The sequence below is a fragment of the Canis aureus genome, chromosome 9 (genome assembly GCF_053574225.1).
Source record: "Canis aureus isolate CA01 chromosome 9, VMU_Caureus_v.1.0, whole genome shotgun sequence".
Classification (NCBI taxonomy): Eukaryota; Metazoa; Chordata; class Mammalia; order Carnivora; family Canidae; genus Canis; species Canis aureus.
In genome coordinates, this window is record NC_135619.1 from 63,105,688 (window position 1) to 63,131,045 (window position 25,358).

The 25,358-nt window shown below is 43.8% G+C and overlaps 1 protein-coding gene across 2 annotated transcripts in view; it reads right to left on the reverse strand.

Annotated features, from left to right (window-relative positions):
- Positions 1-23,104, reverse strand: part of PTPN21 (protein tyrosine phosphatase non-receptor type 21) — a 79,805-nt gene extending 56,701 nt beyond the window's left edge. Inside the window, exons 1-2 of one of the 2 annotated variants that reach the window (XM_077910279.1) lie at positions 23,022-23,104; positions 18,480-18,866 (exon numbers count right to left, since the gene is read on the reverse strand). In XM_077910279.1, the coding sequence (XP_077766405.1) occupies positions 18,480-18,659 (180 nt within the window). In that variant the 5' untranslated portion in view covers positions 18,660-18,866; positions 23,022-23,104. Of the gene's footprint in view, positions 1-18,479; positions 19,698-23,021 lie in introns of those variants that run through there. The other variant, XM_077910280.1, reaches the window with a different exon arrangement.
- Between the last annotated feature and the right edge of the window lie 2,254 nt (positions 23,105-25,358).

The following is a 25,358-nucleotide window of genomic DNA, read 5'->3' on the forward strand; positions in this document are numbered from 1 at the left end:
GGCTCCATCCCAGGACCCTGAGATCATGACCTGAGCCAAAGGCAGATGCTTAACTCACTAAGCCACCCAGGCACCTTTCTTCCTTTATTTAAAGTCAGGATACAGTACAACCTTCTTTTAAAAGAAATAAAAACCTTAGTACAGACAGGCCTCATGTGCCTTTAATTTCAACTATTATTACCAATTGTTTCTTGGTCTAGGATACTTTCCTAGAATCATGTGTCTTCTTTTGAGTCCAAATCTTCTGGGTTATGCATGTCCTGTCTTATTTACAGGCGTGGTTTAACTATAATAAAAGTTTCCCCATAAACCAGTCTTTAATTATTGGCTTTTGGTTCATGCCTCCCACCACTCCTTATCTAACTTCCCAGTACCTTTCCCCGATAAGAGACTTTACCTCCACGTGGCTTCTCTTCCTCCACAGCTCTGTCTACTCTCACTAGTGACAAAGCAAGCCGACCTGACCTGCAGTAAACTCACTCCAATAAAAGCCTCTAAACCACTGAATCTTCTAGCATTGTCTAGATCAATGCTCAATTATCACTAAACAGATTTTTTTGTGAAACTTCTCCACTGTCAAGATACTTTTACACTCACCCTTTCCTATTTTGCTCTGAACATGTCAGTCGTTTTCATCAAGTTATTCAATAATTTCTTCAGAGCTATTTAAAAGTTTTCACAGCTGCTCCCTAAAATGTGGATAATTGTGCCTGCTGAATAAAACTACAGTAAAAACAAAAGTTACACTTAAAAACTTGTCTTCTGGGGCACCTGGGTGGCTCAGGGGTTGAGCATCTGCCCTTGGCTCAGGTCCTGATCTCCGGGTCCTGGGTCCTGGGATCGAGTTCCACATCGGGCTCCCTGCAGGGAGCCTGCTTCTCCCTCTGCCTGTGTCTCTGCCTCTCTCTGTGTGTATCTCACGAATAAATAAATAAATTCTTTTAAAAAAGATAAAATATGGGCAGCCCCAGTGGCCCAGCGGTTTAGTGCCACCTTCGGCCCAGGGTGTGATCCTGGAGTCCCGGGATCAAGTCTCATGTCGGGCTCCCTGCATGCAGCCTGATTCTCCCTCTGCCTGTGTCTCTCTGCCTCTCTCTCTCTCTCTCTCTCTGTGTGTCTGTCATAAATAAATAATCTTTTAAAAAAAAAGATAAAATAAATAATTTGCCTTCTTTTCAGACACAATATGGCTGACTTCTTTAAATGAGCTAATATTTATTCAGAGAACAAGGTCTTTTGATAATTAAGCTTTTTGTTCAGAGGGACAGTTTACAAATTTTTGAGCTTGGGTAAAAGGTGTCCCCTCAAATCACAGTCATCTAAAGAGACATGAGTTATTATAAGCAGGTCCACATCTTGTCAGAATGTAAACCCTTTCCTAATCCCCAACTCATTTCTTGTCTAATTATTTTAAGAGTCTTTTAGTTGTGCTATTTTTAAAGCAGAGCAAAGGGACACACGATTTAGCTGGAGGGTTTTTTAAGCCACTGATGCATTCAGTTTGATAAAAGTTAATCCCATATAAAATTACAACTATAATTTTATCCTGATGCTTTTCTTAGACTAGGCATAAGTCGGAAGACTTTTCATCAGGAAAGTGATGAGAGGAGATAGCTCTAGATAAAGCCTATCCGAGGCAGAGATCATCTAACAAGGGTAGTTACTAAGTATTAACCTAATTCAAGCCCAGAGCTTACCTCTACTCTGAGTGTGCCATAAATAATGAAGCATTCTATCTGTTCCTTTTGACAGATAGCATTGTGGTCACAGTGCCTCAAGTAGACGGTGTTTTTTTCTCTACTCTGTTTAATTCTGATCCATTTTCTTCTGTCCTTGGTCAAATAATATACCATCTATCTTACCGTCAAGGTGATAACACAATATCATCACTATACTCTAGCATATATGAGGACTGAGAAAATAACAATCAAAAAATATATTTTGGCAGTCTACACTCAAACTTTTATTATTAACTGAAGTCCAAGTAACTGAACTCCTCAAATGGCCAGATTTTTGTTGTTGCTGTAACATCTAGCTTTTAGGAAAAGAGGCAAATGAAAAGCCAATTTTAGGGATATACTGAAAGAAAAGTCCAAGGTGTGAAATGGAATCACTATTTACAGAGATGACGGTTCATGTATTTTCTATTTACTATCCTGGAAAATAAGATGCTAAGGAGAATACAGTGATCCCCAAACACAGTAAGGTCGTTCTTCAAAAAATATATCATACTGTGGGGCACCTGCCCAGTTCAGTCAGAAGAGCGTGTGACTCTAGATCTCAGGGTTTTGAGTTTGAGCCCCACATTGGGTGGAGAGATTACAAAAAAGTAAACAAGCAAACAAACTTTAAAAAAAATATCTTATACTGTACTTTCTAAGAAAAACGGACTAATGCCTCAGATTCATCTATTTGTTCAATGAATTCTGACAACACCTACTGTGTGTCAAACACTGTTGTGGGTGATAAGGATATAGCACTGAACAAAAGAATATACTTCCTGGCCTCATGTGGCTTACATTCCAGTGGGGAGAGAAAGACAAGCAAAATATATGGGAGGCCAGATACTGATAAGTGGTATGGAGAAAGATATTCAATGAGAAGATTAAAACTATTACCAACATGTCTTTAGAGTAAATTAAGATTAAACAGGAATTTTTAGTATATACCAAATTTTGCTACCTAAGAATGACAGAAATAACTGAGATGTTAACACAGTTTTAACAGAGGCAGAGCTGGTGTGCTCTATTCCTTTTTTTTTTTTTTTTTTTTTTTTTTTTTTTTAGATTTTATTTATTTATTCATGACAGACACAGAGAGAGGGGCAGAGACATACCCAGAGGGAGAAGCAGGCTCCCTGTGGGGAACCTGATATGGGACTCGATCCCAGGACTGTGGGATCAGAACCTGAGTGGAAGGCAGATGTTCAACGGCTGAGCCACCCAGGTGTCCCTGGTGTGCTCTATCCTATACTACTACAGAAAAAAGTCATTTTGTTTAAAACCCACATAACTGATGGTAAACCAGAGTCCACCTTCAATTATTTTAGTTAACCAGTTTGTCACATTCTAGGACCATTTCTTATATCCCATTCCAACAAATGAATTAGATTAATTTCTCTTTCTAAATTTGGGACTTTTGGGCATATAACTTAATCCACAAATGCCTAGGTTTTAGGGGAATTGATAAATACTAGCAGTTCTCTTTTTATTAGAGGTAAAAGACTAATTCAGCCCATATTCCAGTTTTTATATATCAGTTAGTTCCCAGAGGGAAAAGCATTTTTAATATTTTTCTGATTCCTCTTATTTTTTCTATTTTCTCTTGCCAGTGAGTAGTGTGAGCAATATTTTTAGAGGTTCTAAGTACACGATATAAAAGTGAAAAGGAAGAGCTGAAACGAGCATATTTATGAATAGCTGCTGTTTTTCTAACATTCACTTTTGTCAGGTTGAAATCATAACTGTATCCTGTTACCTAAATGTGGCTGTGATGTGGGGAGAAGGAAACCACACAGAGATAAAGGGAATTCAATTTTAGAACTATAAGTGAATATATTTTAACAAAATCAAATCAATGTTAATTTCTACTGCCTGAAAGAATATTACCCAACTATTTTCCACTACCTTAAAATATAAAAAACACCACACAGTTCCACTGTTCTTAAATTAGTATTACCATGAAAGATCTGAAGATTATAAAATCAAGAAAATTGCTTTTGTGGTTACAATCCTCAACAGATACACATGAATAAACTCCCAGACTTCTTAAAAGCTGTATTTGTTTTCCTCATTAATCAAAGTTCAAAACTAATGCTTTTAGCATATATGAAATAATTTTTCCCCACATATTTTACAAGGTGGTTTTCTAGTTACACCAAATACTTCTTCCATATTCACAAATGCTCTAATAGTAAAACTGTTTCCTCTTCTGATATAGAAAAGTGATTTTTTTTCTCCTTTTTATTAATAAAGTTCCCCTTAACAAAGGCCACACTTACAGGTTTAATGGATTTCAACTATGTTCTTCATTGAGGACCAAGGCACAGAAGGTACCTAAGTAAAAGTCAGTAACTCAGAAATATACACTTGATATTTTTTAAATTGTTTAAGTACCATAATGCCAGTTACATTTTATTCTAAGAAGTGCTATTTGGATATGAGGAAAATAAAATGCTTTTGTTATATTTAAAAGTAGAAGACAATGATCCGGCTTTCAGTATAGTTGTGCTATTAAGTATTAAGGATAATAGGAGTTATCCTCTATTCATCACCCTATATACAATTACTCTATTCAAGAAATATAAAAGTCTCAATGAAAAAATAGACAACAGAGATAATCATGAGCTGCAGAAGAGGAATGAAAACGCAGTGACAATTTACAGTGGTCCTGTCTTCATGCTCCTAATCCACAAATAGTAGAAGGGAAAAGGCTTCAGTGAGGTGACGCGCTTTTAACAGGTGGAAACACCACCTGCATACACCGTGGCTAATCACAGTGATTCAGCTACACAAGGCAACACAGCAAGCACCGCAATGGGCTTACTGGTTTGGCCACTTTTCTTAAAAAAATTTTTTAAGATTATTTATTTATTCATAGAGATGCAGAGAGAGAGAGAGGCAGAGACACAGGCAGAGGGAGAAGCAGGCTCCATGCAGAAAGCCTGACGTAGGACTCGATCCAGGGTCTCCAGGATCACGCCCTGGGCTGCAGGCGGCGCTAAACCACTGCGCCACCAGGGCTGCCCTGGCCACTTTTCTTGATTTAGTTGCAGTTTCAGACTCTAGGAGCCACCCCCCACCCCAAGTTCAAACAACAACACTGCAACCGGCTACTGCTTTGGAAAATCTCTCAGCAGAGAATTCTCCAGGGGGCTATTTCATCAGCCTGAGACTTCCAACTCTGCCGGGGAACAGGCTCACAGAGAGCTCCCTATCAAACAGGTCTGCCCTCAGTACTTTAGGCACTCCCCATGGGGTCTTGCTGGCCTGATTATGATTTATGTTCTTTCTCAGGCTTATCTTTCTGTGCCTGATGTAACCTCAAAAAACCTATTTGAAGCAAAATAATAAATTGTAGTAATTAGAATAAACAAAAACACGTATCTCAAGAGTACTTAAAGCAATCTCCATCAGATTTGGAGGCTGCACTGTGCCAAGCTGCCCTTAGAGGCATGAACTCCATGGCAGGCCACCTGTCACTTGCCCAGAGTTACATCCTGGGAAGAAAGCTGCTGAGCACAGAGGAGCCTGCCCTGGAAGCATGAGCAAAGTTACTTAACACCTGTGTTACCCTTCTGTAAAGTGGAGAGGAGCGAAACAGTGCCTTCCCCATAGGACTGCTGAGGCTGAGGAGCAAATATCCAAAGCCCCTCCCGAAACAAGTGTCTCACACAAAATAACTGCTCAAGTAATACTAGCTCCTATTGTCAGTTTTCAAGTCCCCTTAAACAGAAAATTTCATATCACATCTTTTTTACTATAGGAAAATCTATACTTAACTATTTCCTTCACTAGCAGGGTTTTGTTTTTGGGAACTTTTCCTGTCTTCTTTTTTCTTTCCTTTTAAAACAAATTATTCGAAAATACCAACACCTGCATCGCTTTTCTTTCTTTTCTTTTTTAAGAATTTAGCGATACCTGAATGGCGCTCAGTGGTTGAGCTTCTACCTTTGGCTCAGGACGTGATCCTGGAGTCCTGGGATCAAGTCCCACATCAGGCTCCCTATAGGGAGCCTGCTTCTCCCTCCCTGTGTCTCTGCCTCTCTCTCGTGTCTTTCATGAATAAATAATTTTTTTTTTTTTTTTAAAGAGTTTAGGGTAGCCCGGGTGGCGCAGCAGTTTAGCGCCGCCTGCAGCCCAGGGTGTGATCCTGGAGATCCGGGATCAAGTCCCATGTTGGGCTCCCTGCATGGGGCCTACTTCTCCCTCTGCCTATGTCTCTGCCTCTGTCTCTCTGTGTCTCTCACGAATAAATAGATAAAAATCTTAAAAAAAAAAAAAAAAAGAGGAGTGAAAGACCTGAATTCTAGTTGGGTGCTGTCAATACTAGTTGCCCCAGCCAGGGACTAAAACGAGAGCAGTGTACAGTGAAGTCTCCATTCCAGTAGTGGGTGACACTTTATACAAATATTGTATAATTCTAGATGTAGTCTTAATTATTCAACATGCTTCATGTGTCTTTATGTTATCATACTGTAAAACAGAATTTAAGTGTTCTTTTCCATAAGTTGCCATTCAAACATAAATTTGACTTCAAAATAGGTTCCAGTCAAAAAATTAAAGACAAGTCAAATAGGTACTTGTCTAAATATTATCTGTAAGTGCAAAATATGGGTGAATGAGAATTAAGGTTATTGGACACCTGGGTGGCTCAGTGGTTGAGCATCTGCCTTCGGCTCAGGGCGTGATCCCAGAATCTGGGATCAAGTCCCACATCAGGCTCCTTGCAAGGAGCCTGCTTCTCCCTCCACCTATGTCTCTGCCTCTCTGTGTCTCTAACAAATAAATACATAAATCTTTTTTAAAAAGAGAGAATTAAGGTTATTTTCTAGATAATTCACACTCAACTGGCAGGAAGAGAAAGGACATTACAATGGTATCTTAACTCTCAGTGGGGTAGCCCTAAACTTGACTGGTTGACAGTAACATCTCAAGTCATATTTCTCCAATCCATTTTTTCTCAGTTTATTTCAACTAATGTGAATTTAGACAATGAAAAGGAAATGGGAAATGACTAAAGAGGGGTGCCTGGGTGGCTCAGTCTGCTAAACGTCTGCCTTGAGCCAAGATCATGATCCCAGAGTTCTGGATCAAGCCCTGCATCAAGCTCCTTGCTCAGTGGGGAGTCTGCTTCTCCCTCTTCCTCGCTCATGCTCGCTCTATCACGAAGAAAAGAAAAAGAAAAAGAAAAAGAAAAAGAAAAAGAAAAAGAAAAAGAAAAAGAAAAGGAAAGAAAGAGAAAGAACTGAAGAAAACTACTAAAAACTAGAGTTGCCAGTTAACAAGTGTCCTGCATCAGGACCTCCCCTTGGCCTGGTGCTGTCCATCATTGGTCTCTACTCCATCACTGAGATGGTGGGAGAAGGAAGGAAGTCCATTCCACTCAGGGATAAAGTAAACATGTAAAGTATCTAGTACAGTGCTTGGCATCTAGTCAGTGTGCAGTAAATAGCTATCATTCTTACCGTCATGTGCTACCATCTCACACAGAGAAGCAGCAAAATCCAGAGAAGCTGGCTTTCTTGGGTCACACAGGTAGTGTACAGGGATTTGAATCCAAGTTCAAACGGTACCAAAACTCCACCTTGTTGCCTACACAACCTTGCTTTGCCAACTACAATTGAATCTAATGATACAAAGTTCAATCGGCTGAATATTCACATGACATCGATGGATTTGTCAAGTCAAAGTCTGAGCCAGCTACATAACTGTAACACAACTGAACAAACACAAATTCTTTTTATATTCACAAAGAAAATGAACTGCCAACAGCCAGCATGAAATTACTTGTACACTTTCTTAGCCTGCTCAGTTAAAGCTCATTCAGAATAATGTGATTACTGTGTCCTATTTATAAATCTAAACCCCATATACCTTTTAGCGATCTCATCTGGGCAATCTACTACAGAAAGGTGGAAAAGTTATTCCTAACACATGTTGATACTTCTCATATAGGATTTGTGACATGCATGGTCTCTTCTAGTGAAATATCTTAAGCCAAGTCTTAAGAATTTAAGTTGCCTCTGGATATTCATTAAAAAGTAAAATATAGGGATCCCTGGGTGGCGCAGCGGTTTAGCGCCTGCCTTTGGCCCAGCGCGCGATCCTGGAGACCCGGGATCGAATCCCACGTCAGGCCCCCGGTGCATGGAGCCTGCTTCTCCCTCTGCCTATGTCTCTGCTCCTCTCTCTCTGTGTGTGGGACTATCATAAATAAATAAAAATTTAAAAAAAAAAAAGTAAAATATAAATGACATTTATTTACGAACAAACTGCTCAGAGAACCAAACAGGAAACATCTGCTAAACCAGTATACTGTTAATATATGAAGCAGCTCTTTCTGCCCATGGGTCCTGTCCCTGTGTTATAATAAAACCACCTTTTTGCACTTACCAAAGAGAGGTAAGTGATATTTAGGGGTGCCTGCATGGCTAAGTTAAGTGACCAAATCCTGACCTCAGTTCAGATCTTGATCTCAGAGTTGGGAGTTCAAGCCCTACATTGGGCTCCACACTGGGCATGGACCTACTTTAAAAAAAAAAAAAAGTGATATGAGCAAAGGGAAAAATAAAACTCACAATGTAGTGTGTGCTTGTGGCTGCACACTGGGCATGGACCTACTTTAAAAAAAAAAAGAGTGATATGAGCAAAGGGAAAAATAAAACTCACAATGCAGTGTGTGCTTGTGGCTCCACACTGGGCATGGACCTACTTTTAAAAAAAAAAAGTGATATGAGCAAAGGGAAAAAAAAAACTCACAATGTAGTGTGTGCTTGTCACAAAAAGATGAAATATAGGGTTCAAGAAGTGGCCAGTGAATTTGGTTAATGCATAAATGAGTCATCAATTCGTTTACTGAAAAACGGTCACACACCTATTGCTTTGGTGGGCATGAAGGTGCAGTCTGGTAAGGAAGAGGTGTAATGAAGGAATTTCCATTCACAACCTCTTCCCTTTACTCCTTGAAAGGAGCTTTTCCCTCAAGAATAAAATGTCCTTGAAGTGCCCGGCTGGCTCAGTTGGTAGAGCATGGGATTCTTGATCTGGGGTTGTAAATTCAAGCTCCATGTTGGGTATAGAGATTACCTAAAAACTAAATCTTAAAAACAAACAAAAAAGGAGTAACACATCTCAATGAGGAAACAAATATCTCAAACAGCCTTTCCTTAGATCTGAAGATAAAGATCATTCAAAAAGAATATTTGTGGGCACAGTCGGGGAGGGGTATACTTCAGAGGTAAATTATTCTCCTAAAAATACGAAGGTCTTGAATTGTTCACAAATATTCTATCCTACCAGCACCATTAACTGGAGAAAAAAGAAAGACCAAGGAAGAAAGTCCTATTAAGCTGAGAGCAGGGGAAAGACTGCTTCATCTAGAAGAGGCTTCTCGGCAGACAGCCTGGCTCATAAATGGATTGACAGAGGGGGTATCCACGAACCACTTGAAACTGTATGCAAAATTCTACAACCTCATCAGATTCTATAAAGGGGCCCATGACCCCTGTAACTCTAAACGTCAAAGTTCAAGCATTAGTTTGACAGATACAAACTCAAATTCTGACTCTTCTGCTTATTAGCTGTATGGTCACCCAGATTAGCAGAGCAAATCACCCAATTTTTCAGAACCTCTGTTTCCACACTTTAAAATGGAAAAGTAATGCCTAATTCCATGTGAGGATTAAATGTGATAAGGCATATTAAGCTTCTAGCACAATAATGTTCATCCACCCAGAAGGGAGGGCAGTAGAAATCCACTAAAACCTCTAGTGTTATAAGGAATGAAATCTGAAGCTTTATACACCAAAGGAAATGACAGAACTTAGTGAGGAGCCCCAAACACCCTCCATTCCCTACGTCCACCATTTTGTAACTCAACTCACAAACCTCCGCACATGAGTAAATTCATACTTAGTTCCACATGGTGATAAGACTACACAACTGTGGCAGATTGTTGGCAAAAGCGATTCAAGGACCTCCCTAACATCTCTGAAGTGGAAAATCCAATACTGGGAGAAAAATATCTTAGACTATTAGCTCTTAAACTTACTAGAAATTAAGGGGATAGTTGAATAATACTCCATTCCTTTAGGTAAACAGGTTTCAAAAATCCGTAATAACCTGTGTGATGTTACTTATGTTAAAATGCGTAACATTTACATGTTTGTATTTATAATTCCTCTATTTATATAGCTGGTTCTTTTTTTTTAACCCCATTTATTTTTTCAGTAATCTCTACACCCAACATGGGGCTCAAACCCACAACCTGGGATCAAGAGTCACGTGCTTTCCCAGAGTCAGCCAGGCACCACTATATGGCTAGTTTTTAACTATCTAGACACGGCGGACTCTTGACTTCAGCTCCAGTCACAATCTCAGGTTCATAGAATTGAGCCCTCTGTTGGGCTCCACACTCAGTAAGGAGTCTGAGATTCTCTTTCTTTCTCTGCCCTTCCCCCAATACTTGCTCATGCTCTCTCTAAAATAAATAAATCTTAAAAAAAAAAAAAAGTAACAGAAAACCTAAAAATCAAGAGAAATCCTTGCTCATTTTAATCAGTTTTGGAGAGGCCAATCTAAAATTTCTGTTTAGGGGCAGCCTCGGTGGCTCAGTGGTTTAGTGCCGCCTTCAGCCCAGGGCGTGATCCTGGAGACCTGGGATGGAGTCCCACATCGGGCTCCCTGCACGGAGCCTGCTTCTCCCTCTGCCTGTGTCTCTGCCTCTCTCTCTCTGTGTCTCTCATGAATAAATAAATAAAATCTTTAAAAAAATAAAAATAAAAATAAAATAAAATTTCTGTTTATTAGTTAACCAAAGATATTTACTGATACTTGTCTATACATCAATTTTATTTGATTTATAACCTACATACCTGAATTAATAAATATTCAGCCCAAAAGGTTGAAAAGTTTGCAGATACTATACTTTTATCTTACACATATTTCAGTTATTTTTAGAGTCCAACTGAAAACAGCTAGTGCAGAAGGAAATACGCATGAAATTCTTGAGGTCTACTCAGATAACAGTCAAGATAAGGTCAGTGGATATTTGGAATACCTAAGACACTAATTTAAAATACACTCCAATGGCCAAGAACATTTTCTTAAGTTGTGCTTGAGAGTAATGGTTTGCATTATATGCTTGATTCCTCTCTATACCAACAAATCCTTTAGCTAAAAAATTTCCCCATCAGTCAGACAACATTATGGGAACAATCTGTTCCAAAGAAGTTGACATTCCCATGATCTAGCAATCTTACCTCAGGGAGTCCCTTTTACTCAAAGTCCCTGGTAATTTTCTAATTGTTTCAGGAGAAGCCACAAAGTGAAAAAGAAATAAAATTCTAAAGAAAAAGGTACTTTTCTACCTATGTTCAAAGTTTTATACATGTTCAACTCTCTCCAGGAAATAAAATCATAGAGCAAATAAAGGCCAACTTAACTGAGCTGCTGTCTATGCTTATCAATGTAAATTCAAAATAAGAACCTCAATTTTTAAACTAGACATTTTTTCAGAAACGAATGTACCATAAGGTACAAGGCACTGTTACAGACACAGGTGATATTAAGTCCTACTCTGATGGAGTTTATATTCTAAAAAATAAAAACTTGGCATATGTGTGATGGACTTTGAATACAACTAAAAAAATTTTTTCTGAAGGTGTGTGATAAACCACCATAGATTAACCAAGTATCAAAGCCTAATTACAATCTTAAAATGAGATGCCACAGGAAAAACTTCTAAATTTTGCCTAATTTTTCACCTGAAGGCTTAGTACTAATCTCAACTTTAAAACTGTAGTTATGTACGCTCACCATATATGTAGCCAATGAGGATACCCCTTCCCCCATACACAAGCAAAACGCTCAGAAATAGCAGAGTGTTATAAAGCTGACACATAATGTTATCACAGCAAAAACATGAAAAAATTATCTTCAAAAGAATCCAGAAGAATCCTGGCTGGCTGAATCGGTTGAACATGTGACTCTTAATTTCAGGGTCATGAGTTCAAGCCCCACATTGGAGGTAGGGAATTACTTAATAAATAAAAGTTTGTTTTTGTTTTCGTTTTTTAAAGGCCTCCAAGGGTTGGTGCACTTGCCTGGTTCAGTCCCTAAGGTATGCGACTCTTTTTTTTTTTTTTTTTTTAAGATTTTTTATTTATTTATTCATGAGAACATAGAGATAGACAGAGACTCAAGCAGAGGGAGAAGCAGGCTCCATGCAGGGAGCCCGACATGGGACTCGATCCTGGGTCTCCAGGATCCCACCCTGGTCCGAAGGCGGCACTAAACCGCTGAGCCACCAGGGCTGCCCTGGTATGTGACTCTTGATAAATCAGGTCTTCAGTTTGAGCCCCATGTTGGGCATAGAGATTACTCAAAAATAAAAAAAATTAAAAAATAAAAAAAAGCTTCTAGGGTGTTTTAAGTTCCATTTCCTAACTGGACATTTAAAATCTTAGACGCCTGGGTAGCTCAGCAGTTGAACATCTGCCTTCAGCTCAAGTCATGATCCCAGAGCCCTGGGATCAAGCCCCAGGTCAGGCTCCCTGCTCAGCAGGGAAACTGCTTCTCCCTCTCCCTCTGTCACTCCCCACCCCCTGCCCCACTTGTGCCCACTCTCTCTGTGTAAAATAAGTAGATAAAATCTTTAAAATAAGTAAATAAATAAAATCGTAAAAGAGAAACAAAACAAAACACCCCACCAACCATGTATGAATTTAAGCTGAATAAGGGCTTTATGACAAAGGAAGGTATCTTGTAAGAAATAATAGCTTGCAATTAATCTAATTAAAACCCATGATGACATGATAAAAATATGATTATCAAATGTGATATAAGATTATTTTTTTAAAGATGTTATTTATTCATTCATGAGAGACACAGAGAGAGAGAGAGAGGGGCAGAGGCACAGGCAGAGGGAGAAGAAGCAGGCTCAAGGAAGGGAGCCCCATGCGGGATTCGATCCTGGGACTCCAGGATCACGACCTGGGCCAAAGGCAGGCGCTAAACTGCTGAGCCACCCAGGGATCCCATACAAGATTTAAAAAGAATCCTTGAGGAGTATGTGCTGGCTCAGTGGGCTAAGTGTCTATTAGCTCAGGTCTTGATCTCCAGGTCATGAGTTCAAGCCCTGCATTGGTCTCCACGCTGGGCATGGAACCTAGTTAAAAAAAAAAAAAAACACACCAGAAATTAAGTATGCTAGCTAACTGAATTTAAATAAATAAATAAATAAATAAATAAATAAACAAACAAATAAATAAATATAAAAAGAATCTTTGAGAAAGACACACCCTGAAAAAAAAAACAAAAATCTTAATGCAAAATTTCATAATACTTTTTTTTGTTGTTTTTAATCATAGGTTGAGGGCAAGAGGGAAGAAAGAGGCAAATAGAGAAATATAAACCTACTGAAGTCCTGTTGGTTTTGGGAGGGGGAGCAAAAAGGCAGTGACACTGTACAAATTAATTTCAAGTTGCATGAAAAAGGTTCAAATATGACTGCTAAATTACTACAGTACACTAAAATTTTAAGTTTAATAACATAAAAAGTACCAGTGGCCACTACACTTGTTTTTACTGTAAGAACATTTTATGAATAAACACTGCTTCTTCCATTTACTAAGAGAATACAAGATATTTACAAAGGAATCAATCTGAAGAGAAGTTGGTCAGTTACAACATACAGGTGGGCATCACCCTTGTGAGAGCTTCTCACAAACCAAGCCCTCTACTAAATGTTTTTCATCTAACACTGAATCCTCACAGCCCAATCCACAGATGAAAAACAGTAGACTTGAAAAATGCCAACTCCAAATATAATTGGACAAAAGCACTTTTTAAAAAATGTTATTTTATTGTAAAAGTTCTTTTCTCAGTCTCATGTTGCCTTTTTCCAGGTAAGACAACTTCATCTATGTGAACTATTATAAATGAAGGAGAGACATGCATAAAGTAGACAGGATGTCTGACTTATGAATTATGTAATGATGTGGTGTGTCACTTGGACTGGATCACATAACTGATAGGTTATAGAACTAATAAATGGCAGCACTGGGGTCCAAACTCGAGTTTTTCTTTTTCTTTTTTTTTTTTAAGATTTTTAAAAATGTATTTATTCATGAGAGACACAGAGAGAGGCAGACACACAGGCAGAGAGAGAAGCAGGCTGCCCGTGGGGAGGATCACGCCCTGAGCTGAAGGCAGAGGCTCAACCACTAAGCCACACAAGTGTCCCCAAACTCGAGCATCTCTGATTCAACTTGCAAATGTCTTAACTACTCTATTAAAGAGTGTTCTCTAGAGGCAAATAAAGGCAGTGCCCACCTAAGTACTGCCCAGAAAGGATACTCAGACTCAAAGGAACTTAATTGGTACCAGAGGCAGCACCATTCCCCTTATGAAGATAGGGAAGGTTTTTGGTTCCATACTCACTAAGTAACTTCTAGTTTATGCTGGCTCCCATATGGCCTGCCTACAGGGAGAACGTGGCCTGGCCAGGGAATATACATACTTGGGACTGTTGGTGGTTCCACATCTCATTGTAAATTACTAAACTGGCAACCTGCTTTTACATATCCTTCTCAGGGAGTTGAGGTAACACAGGTCTTATTCCTAAAGACAACAGATTTTTAAGCTGAACCACCTCACTTTAAACTGTGCTGATTCTACCAAGGTGACACTGCCCCGTGGGAGCAGCTGTGCCCAGATGACACCCTTCTGTCTCACCACCTCCATCAAAGTTTTATAACATATACTTTCCAAACTGGAAAGTTTTCTAATTCCCTTTAAACTCTACAAAGGCTTTCAAAATCTCTCTTGAAAACGTGTTATGAAACTCAGAATGAATGATATGCAGAGAATTTCTCCAGCTCTGAGAAGCTGTTGCTATAATGAACAGCAATATTTTCCTGTGGGGATAATGTTTCTCCATCTTTAAAAGTCACTTTCCACAGCTCAAATATGGTGAATTTGGAAAAAGTTCATCTAAGTTAACTAAATTGCAAACAAGTACATTAACCTTGCTGCTTGTAGTTTCTTTCTTTTATTTTTTTAAAGACTTTATTTATTCACGAGAGACACAGAGAGAGAGGCAGAGACACAGGAAGAGGGAGAAGCAGGCTCCATGCAGGAAGCCCGATGTGGGACTCAATCCCGGGACTCCAGGATCACACCCTGGGCTGAAGGCGGCACTAAACGGCTGAGCCACCCAGGCGTCCCACTGCTTGTAGTTTCTTAATATGTTATAAGATATCTTAGATATTAAAAAAAAAAAATGAAGACTAACGAACATATACCCACACGTCCAGCTTAAGAAATAAAATACTACGGATACAGTTGAAGCCTCTGGGTAGTGTTGTCATTGTATTATTGTGTAGCCTTTGCCATTATAGAAGTAAAATAGTATTCGATTAAGCAAGTAGACTTTTCTCCCCCAGGTGCAATCTGGGCAGTAGCAGTGATTATCAGCCAAATCCATCTATTATGATAATTCTGAGTCTGACTGATGGGAGAATAGTGCAAGGTGACAAAACATCAACAGCTCTTGGTATGAATCTCGTATGCATGGACACAACGTCAGAACAGGTATTGCCCTGACCCGGACTTTCTGAACAGTCGTTTGGTCAAATTAGGCCTGAGGTTTGAGCCCTCTGTTTATATGCTACAGAGAAGAGTTTCTGGAGCTTTGAAAGGAAGAGTCTGCTTGCTATACAGACTAGCTTCCTAACCATGACTCTCATTGAATACTGGAAATGTTGGGATAGTCTGTCCAAGGCTAAGACATTTTCTAGGGTTCGTGCCTGTTCCCTCTCAAAGCACTCTACCCTTGTGCTAAAAATCAGTCTCATTATGTATCCACAGCAGGGTGAAGGTGCTTGTTCCCGGGTATGATAACCTCAAACAAGTAATGATAATTTCCCTGGACTTCCTGACCAACAGAGCAATGTGGGCGCAGTGCAGCCTGTATTTATTGAGCACATTCCATGCCTGGTATTCTGGCTACAAAAATAAATTAACCACAGCTCCTCAAGAAGTTAATTCTGTGGTGGCTGTGCATAGACTTGGTGCATAAGAAAGAAATGATGGGAAGAGAACCAAAATTTTAAAAAAGGAAAAATGGGTGATGGAAGCAAAAAATATGTAATAAACACAAGTAAGCAGAGCGAGTCACTGAGGCGGGCTGTGCTGGTTTACTTTCTCCTATTTTGTGCTCCATTCCAGTTTCTTCCTAATTCTCTCGGCCTCCTCTATTCAACCCTGAGGGATCCGCTACATCTTTCTCTCTCCTAGACAGCCTCATGGCCTCTCCCGCCTTTGATGAACTGACCTAGGCTGATGATTCCCAAATCCTTCCCCCTAGCTGGGCTCCAAGCCTGCACATGCCTCCACAGGCTCAACATCTCCAACTGGCATCTCTGAGTACTTCCCAAACTGATCTCACCATACACCTCTCCCTCTGCCCCTCAAACCTGCTCTTCCTTTAATGCTTCCTCTCCCAGTTACAGACTCCACCATTTACTGGAACCCTCAGTATCAACCTGGACCTTCTGGCTAGCCCTCCTCCACACTTGGCAGATAGGTCCTGAGTATCTCCAGATTCCAGCCACTTCCCTCCATCCCCCTCCAGATCCAAGTGACTATCACCTGCCCCACAAATACTCCTTTTTACTTGTCTTTCAGAAGGCCTGCTCTTCAAAAAACAATCACCAAACCCCGTTTAAAATCCTTCGCTAGGGGATCCCCAGGTGGCTCAGCGGTTTGGCGCCTGCCTTTGGCCCAGGGCGCAATCCTGGAGTCCTGGGATCAAGTCCGGTGTCAGGCTCCCGGTGTGGAGCCTGCTTCTCCCTCAGCCTGCGTCTCTGCCTCTCTGCCTGCCCCCCCCCCCCCCATCAATCATGAATAAATAAATAAAATCTTTAAAAAAAATAAAATAAAAAATAAAAATCCTTCGCTAAAAATATAATACTAATAATAAAATGAATGAATGAATGAATAAAATAAAATCCTTCACTAATGGGGCACCGGGCTGGCTCAGTCAGAGGAGTGTGAGAATCTTGATCTTGGGGTCCTGAGTTCAAGCCCCATGTTGGGTGTAGAGATTACTTAAATAAAATATAGTCCTTCACTAGCTTCCATACTACTTTCAGGACAAACCCAAACCCCTTAACAAAAACCCAGCAGTATGGATTTTCCTCTCCCCACCTGAGGCTTCAGGTAGATCACCTGCCTCAAGTCTTTGGCCTGCAGTTCCTTTGTTGGAACAGTCTTTTCCAGCCTTGGACAAATTCCACCCTGCACCATCCCTGTCCTCTCTGCTGCCTCTCCCTATTGTTTACAGCACCCTTTATTTTTTTTTTTATTTTTCCTATCATAGCATGGATCAGACTGTTTTCTTAATGGTGTCAATACTAGCATGAGCTCCTACTACATATATCCTTGGCACTTAACACCTCTTTAATATGGAATAATCAAATGATTCTTAATAGTCACAGGGTACACAGTTTATCTATTCCTAACTTTTTATGCACTATGACAATGGGATTTCCAGTTAGCAATATAACCTGGGCATTTACAGGGAATAACCAGTTTCTCCATCTTTCTCTTATCCCAGAACCAACCAGCCAAAGACAGGAAAGCTCTTAACTGTAATTAGAGCCCTTTTCTTCACTAGGCCTTACATAGTAATTACACCTTACATAGCATCTTAAATTTAAGACATTATGTGGATCTTTGAGGACTCCACAACTTCCTATAGACAAGATTAGGGGTTTTCCAAGACAAACCTCCCTATGATAACTATAACACTGTTATTAGCTCTTTGGCTTCAGGACACCTAACTGGTTTAGTGGGAAGAGCATGTGATTCTTGATCTTGGGGTCATGGGTTCAAGCCTCACATTGGGTACAGAGATTACTAAAAAAAAAAAAAAAAAAAAAAAAGTTAAAATAAAAAGACAAAGTTATTAAAAAAAAAAAAAAAAGTGCTGGCTTTACATGCACTTTAAATCACACAACCGCTCTTGAGCATTATCCCCATGGCTTAGATCAGGGAACCAGAGCCCAAAGAGGTCACACAACTAACTCATCCAAGGTTAAACAGCCAGTTGGTGAGGAAACCAGAATTCAAGCTCAGACAATATAACTTTACAATCTTGGCGTGGTCTGTGCAAAAGAGTCAGTGAATGAAAGTCAGTAAACTGTACTAGATCAGAAGGACACAGTTGGGATTATATTAGAAAGGGGGACTTGGGGATCGCCCGGTTTGGCGCCTGCCTTTGGCCCAGGGCGCGATCCTGGAGACCCGGGATCCAATCCCACGTCGGGCTCCCGGTGCATGGAGCCTGCTTCTCCCTCTGCCTGTGTCTCTGCCTCTCTCTCTTTCTCTCTCTCTCTCTCTGTGTGACTATCATAAATAAATCAATAAAAAAGAAGGGGGGGGGACTTGGATAATCCTGAATGCATTACTATTTGCTTTTGGATTACATTTTAAGGGAGCCAATATAAGCATTTTCAAAACTTGGGCACTCTTCGTGATCTTACGGGGTACACCCGAAGAAAGACCGCTTGCTCTAAGACCTCTTGCTCTGTATCTATTCCTTCTTCCCAGGGAGGGGGAGCTTGCAAACTCCGACATCATGGCCCGGGACCTCCCTGGAGAACACAGGGGGCAGCGTGCATTACAAGGCTGGGAAGGAAGGCACAAAGCCAGGCTAAAGACGCCTACAGCCTTTTGGGGGGTTGGGGGGCTCACCTCTCGCAGCTCCAGTCTCTGGGCCACAGCTTCCAGGCTCTCCTGGCCAGTGCTCTCCACAGACAGCGTGAACTCCACAAACTCGTTATTGAGCAGCTGGATCCGGGCAACCAGGCAGCTCTTGCTGGACACCGTGTAGCGCCGGGTGCGTTTCAGTTTCAGTCCGAACGGCAGGGGCATCTTCTTCTCCCTCCGAGCGCGGTGGGCAGGTCAAGCGGGCAAGGCACCGCCACCAATCGGGTGGTGGGGACGGCGGGGGAACAAGCTCCTCTCCCGCCGGGAGGAGTCCTGGACAGTCTCCGGCTGCTCACCCAGCAGCAGCTGCTGCCGCCATCAAAAGGCAACCGAGTCCCCAAAGGCCGGGTGGGGGGAGCATCCACGCCAGTGCTGGGGACAGACGGACACCGGTTACAGGGGCCAGGGCAACTTCTGACCTGTCTGTATTTGTATACCCCTCCCCCACCTCCACCTCTTGAGCTTTTTAAAAATAAAATTAAAAAAAAAAATCACTAAAGCCCTATCCAAAGAACAAGCTCCCCCCACTGCGTCCTGGATAAAGAAGGACCTGGGCGGCCAGGGAGGGAGCCTACCACCCGGCTCCAGCCCTCTGGAAGCCTTCGGATAACGCGAGGCACCTCCGGGCCCAAGCGGATCGCGGCTGGGGCTACCGGGCCGCCAAACTCGGTAGCCGGCCTGTAGGGGCTCCGCGCTCAAGTTTCGAGGGTTTCTTTTTTTTTTTTTTTTTTTTTATCCTTAATTTTGCTGGCTCCCTAAAGCGCCAGGTGTGGGGGTGCTTGAGTCCTTAACAGGAGATGAGGTGCACAAGAACAGCTCCCAAAGCGCTAAGCACGCCCCGTGAGGCACGGGGACCCTGCACCCACGGGGGGGGGGGAGGGGGATCCCCGGGAACTTCTGGCAGCTGCGAGGTCCAGGGAGGCGAAACGACCCACACGCGCCCGCAGGGCCGCTGCGGCTCTGCAAACGTCTACGTCACCAAACTGATCGATCGATTCGCAAGCCCGAAGGACGCCAGGAATGCGGGTTGTCCGATTACCACCCGAAGCACGGACGTTCGGCAAAGGGCGGCCCCGGCTTCCCCGCCGATGGGGCCGCCGGGAGGGGCGGCGGGCCTGCGCCCCAGCAGGGCCGCGGCCCGGAAGCCTGAAGCACCATCCTGGGTTCTCCAGGGGCGGCCCGGGCCGAGCGAGCCGGGCGAGCGGAGGGAATGGACGGCCGGGGACCTCGCGCTCGGACTCAAACCCCCCGCCCCCGGCGCGCGCAGCGTCCTCCCCGCCGCGTTGCCCCGGCCAACGCGCAGCCTCAGAAGTCCCGGAACGCTCCGCCCGCCGCCCGCGTTTCCGGACGGACGCGCGACGGAAGGACCGGCCCCTGCTGCCCCCCCCCTCCCCTCCCCCCGCCCAGCTCGAGCCCCAGGGAAGGGGGCGGGGGCGGGGGTGGGGTCGGTCCGGCTCCGGGCTTGCAGCCTCGGGACGCACACACACCGCCCCCCATAACGTGACTTACAACGTTTCTAAACACACCTGTTGATGCTAACTCCTGAGCTTGGAGCAAACAGCGTGAGCGGCGGCGATGGGGGGCGGGGGGGGTCACACTGCCTGGGTTTTTTTCTCCTCCTCCCCGCCCCGGCCAGCGAGTCAACAAAATCCCGGGACGGTTCCCACCCTTTGTTTTTCTTTCTGAGTGGAGGCAGCCTGGTTAGACGGATGGCTGAGAACCGTCGAGCGAGGCCCGGCCGCGGCTGGCTACCCTGAACTTGGCCGGGGAACCGCGGGCAGGGGCAGGGGCAGGGGCAGCCCTCCATCCTCTCCCCTGGGAGACGCGGAACCCAGGCCAGGGAAGGAGCGGCTGTAGCTCAGCTTCGCCCTGGGCACGGATCCCAGGTTCCTCCTCCCCAGGGCTCCGCTCTTTTCCGCTTTTCCTGCGTCTGGGTTTCAAGAGGCGATGGACGCAGCTATTCCACTGGGCTCTGCCCAAGCTAACGTTTTGTAATTCCATTCCACAAAAGTGTCTTGCGTCCCTGAGGACGAGGCAGCCTAGTGGGCAGTGTGAGAAATCTAAGATGAGCCGAACCCTAAGCCGTCACTGCCCTTAAGGAGATTACACGCGAGCTATAATTACATACAGGGCTGCATCTCGAGTAAGGACCGAGCCACAGCTTCCTCTGTTTCTGTTTTCGTGCTTTGGTCGGTGGTGGTTTGCTTTTTGCCCTTGGAGTTCTGGTTATGCCCACGTGGCCAGAAAAATTAAAAACAAGGACCAGAGGAAGAAGGCCAAAGGAAGGGAAAAAAAAAAAAAAAGGAATACTTAAAGGGCTGTTTTAAACAACAGCTTTTGCTGAGTACCTTCTATGAGTAAAAGCACCATACTAAAGGGGGGAGGGGTGACAGAAGTATTATTAAAAGAGTCTTCACTTGCAGTTTTTTGTTTTTGGGGTTTTTTTTGCTGTTTTAAATGCTCTTTGCTATGTCAGGGTATAAACTAAATATAGTTGAGGCAGAATAAAAAAAAAATCATGAGATGAGAACTTTAATAAGTTTTTGACTAGAAAATTGCCTGATAGGGGATCCCTGGGTGGCGCAGCGGTTTGGCGCCTGCCTTTGGCCCAGGGCGCGATCCTGGAGACCCGGGCTCGAGTCCCAACGTAGGGCTCCCGGTGCATGGAGCCTGCTTCTCCCTCTGCCTGTGTCTCTGCCTCTCTCTCTCTCTCTCTGTGTGACTATCATAAATAAATAAAAATTAAAAAAAAAGAAAATTGCCTGATAAGCCATCAGTGTTTTGTATGATACAAATATTAAGAGATTTTATATATATATGACATACCACATATACTACATAAATACCTTTCTGAGATGAGGTGGTGGATTTCAATTTTATATACAAATTAGGGTAACGAAAAAAATGGGACAGGTTAAGAGGTTAAGTAGTGTGATGAAGGGAAGATATTGCATATATGCAGAGGAAAGATTAATGTTTGTATTGAGTGTTCAAATATGGTGGATTCTTCATTACAAGGAAAGACCTATGCCTTGAAGGCAGATATTACAGTATACAACTTAATTATTAACTTAAGCTCTGATTAAGCAAATGCAGAGTAAAACTTTGAGTTGTTCCTGATATTTGAAATGTTTTACATCAGATAAAGAAAAACCAATGTCTCCTCTTTATTTTGGTAGATATTATAATGTGTCAGAAAAGTTGAGGGGTGAATATGGGTGTGGATATAAGGATGCATTTTTCCCCAAGATCTATCCACAAGAATAGCCTGCTTTCTGCGTATTTGTATAAAACCTGTGTTAAAATAATGCTGTTTAATAATTTAGATAATTATCAATGATTTACACATTTTAATTTTCAGTTTTCACTAGCAAATCATGTCAAAGTTATGAATGTTCCAATAGAGTAGAAATGTAAGTTGCTTTTGGGGGGGGGGTCTGTTTCAGGTGTAAAATAATATGCAATAACTTGAAAGATCTGCAATTATAGCTTATCTAACTGCTAAAGAGATCATTCATAATTGGCTTTTGAAAGGAAAAGCTAGGAAACACTTTCTCTACAAAACCATTTTTGTATGTAATAAGAGATACATGTTAAATTCTGTTCCACTTTTCAAAAGGCAGTCCGGGGTATCTGTGAATTCATTTTAACGTTTTCATATTCCCTTTCAAAAGTCTGTCAAATACCCTGTAACTCTGAATCCTGTCGTTTCCACCCTTGCTAAGATCCTCCCCACATGTAATTTTGCCAAAGACACTCCAAAATAATCACAGGGGGTCTATGGCATCTTTAGAGTAACATACAGATCTATATAGCATTTAAATCAAACATATTTCTCATGAACAATATGCGTAGATACTCGAGAATAAGATACCCTAGAAACAAAACACAACTACTATCAGAGTAAAATTACTGTCGTATCCCAAAGTAAAAAAAAAAAAAAAAAAAAATCTGCCAGCAGCTAATTAGGCGTTCGGCGGTCGTCAGGGCACACGGCGCGTTTCGAACGTGCCTGCGAGTGCGCGCTGTGATTATAGGGCTTTCGCAGCAAAAGAGAGAAGACGTGCATGCCAAGGGCGGCCAGTCTAATCAGGATTTGCAGAAATCACAAGCCGGAATCTGCAGACCCAAGAATTCTTTTTCCCAGAGTAAACACTCTTTACTGCAAAACAAGTCATCACCAAACAATCCCTCCCCTCCTCGCCTCCTCGCCTAAGTTATCTGGCAAACCTTAATATTCCGAGAAGCACCAAAAAAAAAAAAAAAAAAAAAAAAAAAAAGCCTAGAAGACTGCTAGAACCCTGATGCAGAAGTAAGCCGCAACAAGCCGGCAAGGAGTGCAGAAGTTCGCGCCCCCCGGGTAGCAGCGCAGTGCCGCAGACCGCGGAGGAGCTGGGAAGGGAAGGCTTCTCCGGTCTTTGTTACGCTCCTGCCGCGGGGTCCGGGGGTCCCGGGCGGGCGGACGCGCTCCGGGGCCCCCGCCGGGCGACACGCCCCGCCGCCCGCCGCCCGGGCCCGCGCGCTCACCTGCTCCCGCTCCCGCATCCTCGGGGCCGCGCGCCCCGCTCAGCGCCCGGCCTCCCGGGGTCCCGCCGCGCCGCCGCCGCCGCCGCCGCCGCCACCGCCGCGCCCGCACGCCAGCCCGCGCCGCCGCGCGCTCATGGGGCCCGCGCGCCGCACTTCCTGTCTCCGGAACCCCGGCCCGCGGACCATTCCCCGGGCAGAGTCCGGCGGCGGCGGCGGCGGCGGGGGCGGCGGCGGGGGTGGGGCCGCACCGACGCACCGACGGACGAAGGCGCACGGGCCGGGGCGGCGGGGCGGGGGCGGGGGCGGGGGCGGCGGCGGCGGCGGCGGGGCGGCCCTCCCCCGGGGGCGGGCGGATCCGGGGCGGCGGCCGCGGCGGCCCGTGACCTCAGAGAGTTGGAATGCGGGCGGCGGGGCGCGGGGGGGCGCGGGGGGGCGCGGGGGGACAGCTGCGCCCGGCCGCCGCCGAGGGGGCGCGCCGCTGCGCCTTTCCTCCTATGACCGCTTATTTTAAGGGCTTCCAGATACAGCGCGGCTTTCAGTCCAAACGTGGGCAGGGGGATGTTCGCGTGCTTCCAGGGCCCGCAGGACGCTATATCGCCAGAGCGGTCCGTGTACCGCTGTGCACTTCTGAGAACAGCTCCCAGATTCTAGGTCTTACTTCCGTGCACCTCCAAAAAAAAAAACAAACAAAAAAAAAGGAGCGTCTGCCTTGGGCTCAGGGCGTGATCCTGGGGACCCGGGATCGAGTCCTGCATCGGGCTCCCTGCACGGAGCCTGCTTCTCCCTCTGCCTGTGTCTCTGCCTCTCTCTCTCTCTCTCTCTCTCTGTCCCCCATGAATAAATAATTTTTTTTTTTTTTATGATAGTCACAGAGAGAGAGAGAGGCAGAGACATAGGCAGAGGGAGAAGCAGGCTCCAAGCACCGGGAACCTGATGTGGGATTCGATCCCAGGTCTCCAGGATCGCGCCCTGGGCCAAAGGCAGGCGCCAAACCGCTGCGCCACCCAGGGATCCCCTAAATAATTTTTTTTAAAGGTGGAGGAAACACCCTTAAGTACTGGGTGGGAAAGTCCCCTTCTATCCACCCCTCCACCCCCCGCCAAAAGGTTGATGTGCCTCAAATAACCTCTAGGTCTCCAAAAGAGCTGTATGCATATGCAATACCCGGTAGAGCCATTCGGGAGGGGGGCTCCACGGTCAAGCTGTCTGGGTTCAAATCTCAGCGCCAACACTCTAGCTGGGGAACCTGGTGCAAATTTCCTGACCTCTCTCTGTGTCGGCTTCCTCTCTCTCTTTTTTTTTTTTTTTTTTTTTGGATAGTTATGGGTTTTTTTTTTTTAAGATTTTATTTATTTATTCATGAGAGACAGAGAGAGAGAGAGAAGCAGAGACACAGGCAGGGGGAGAAGCAGGCTCCATGCAGGGAGCCCGACGCGGGACTCGATCCTGGGACTCCAGGATCGGGCTTCCTCTCTTCAAAAGTGAGAAGAAGAATCACTGCGGAGTAACTTGTGTAAAATATATGGGAAGGGATTCATTTAACTCTAGACCCCATTAGCAGTGTTTATTATTACATGATCACTATATTTTTAACCGGTTTTATTACTCAGTTGGAATACCTAAGTGAAGGACTAAAACTATGTGACCCTAACAACCATGACCAAAGAGTTGTTTGACGTTTACCTGGCATGTGGTTTGAGCGACTGGAGCAGGGAAGCTTTTATTTTGCGCATTTTTTTTTTTTTTAATTTATGATAGTCACACAGAGAGAGAGAGAGAGAGGCAGAGACACAGGCAGAGGGAGAAGCAGGCTCCATGCACCGGGAGCCCGACGTGGGATTCGATCCCGGGTCTCCAGGATCGCGCCCTGGGCCAAAGGCAGACGCCAAACTGCTGCGCCACCCAGGGATCCCTGCGCATTTTAATTTAAGTGATTTTTAAAAAAAAATACTGTTTCTAAGATTTTTTATTTTTTAATTTATTCAGAGAGAGAGAAAGAGGCAGAGAGAGGGAAGAGGAGGCTCCATGCAGGGAGCTTTATGTGGGACTTGATCTGCTTGATGTGGGACTCGATCTGCTTGATGTGGGACTCGATCTGGAGTCTCCAGGATCACACCCCCGGCTGCAGGTGGCGTTAAACCGCTACGCCACCGGGGCTGCCCAAAAATACTGTTTCTAGAAAGCTTTTTTGTGTTAAATTTTATTTAACTCTCATTTTCATCGACAATTAGCAGCCACTTATCGAGTCCTTACTGTGCCTAACTCATGGTCCCTGCACACAGAGGACTTCTGGTCTAGTGGAAGATGATGTACACACACCGTACGTACATCATTGAT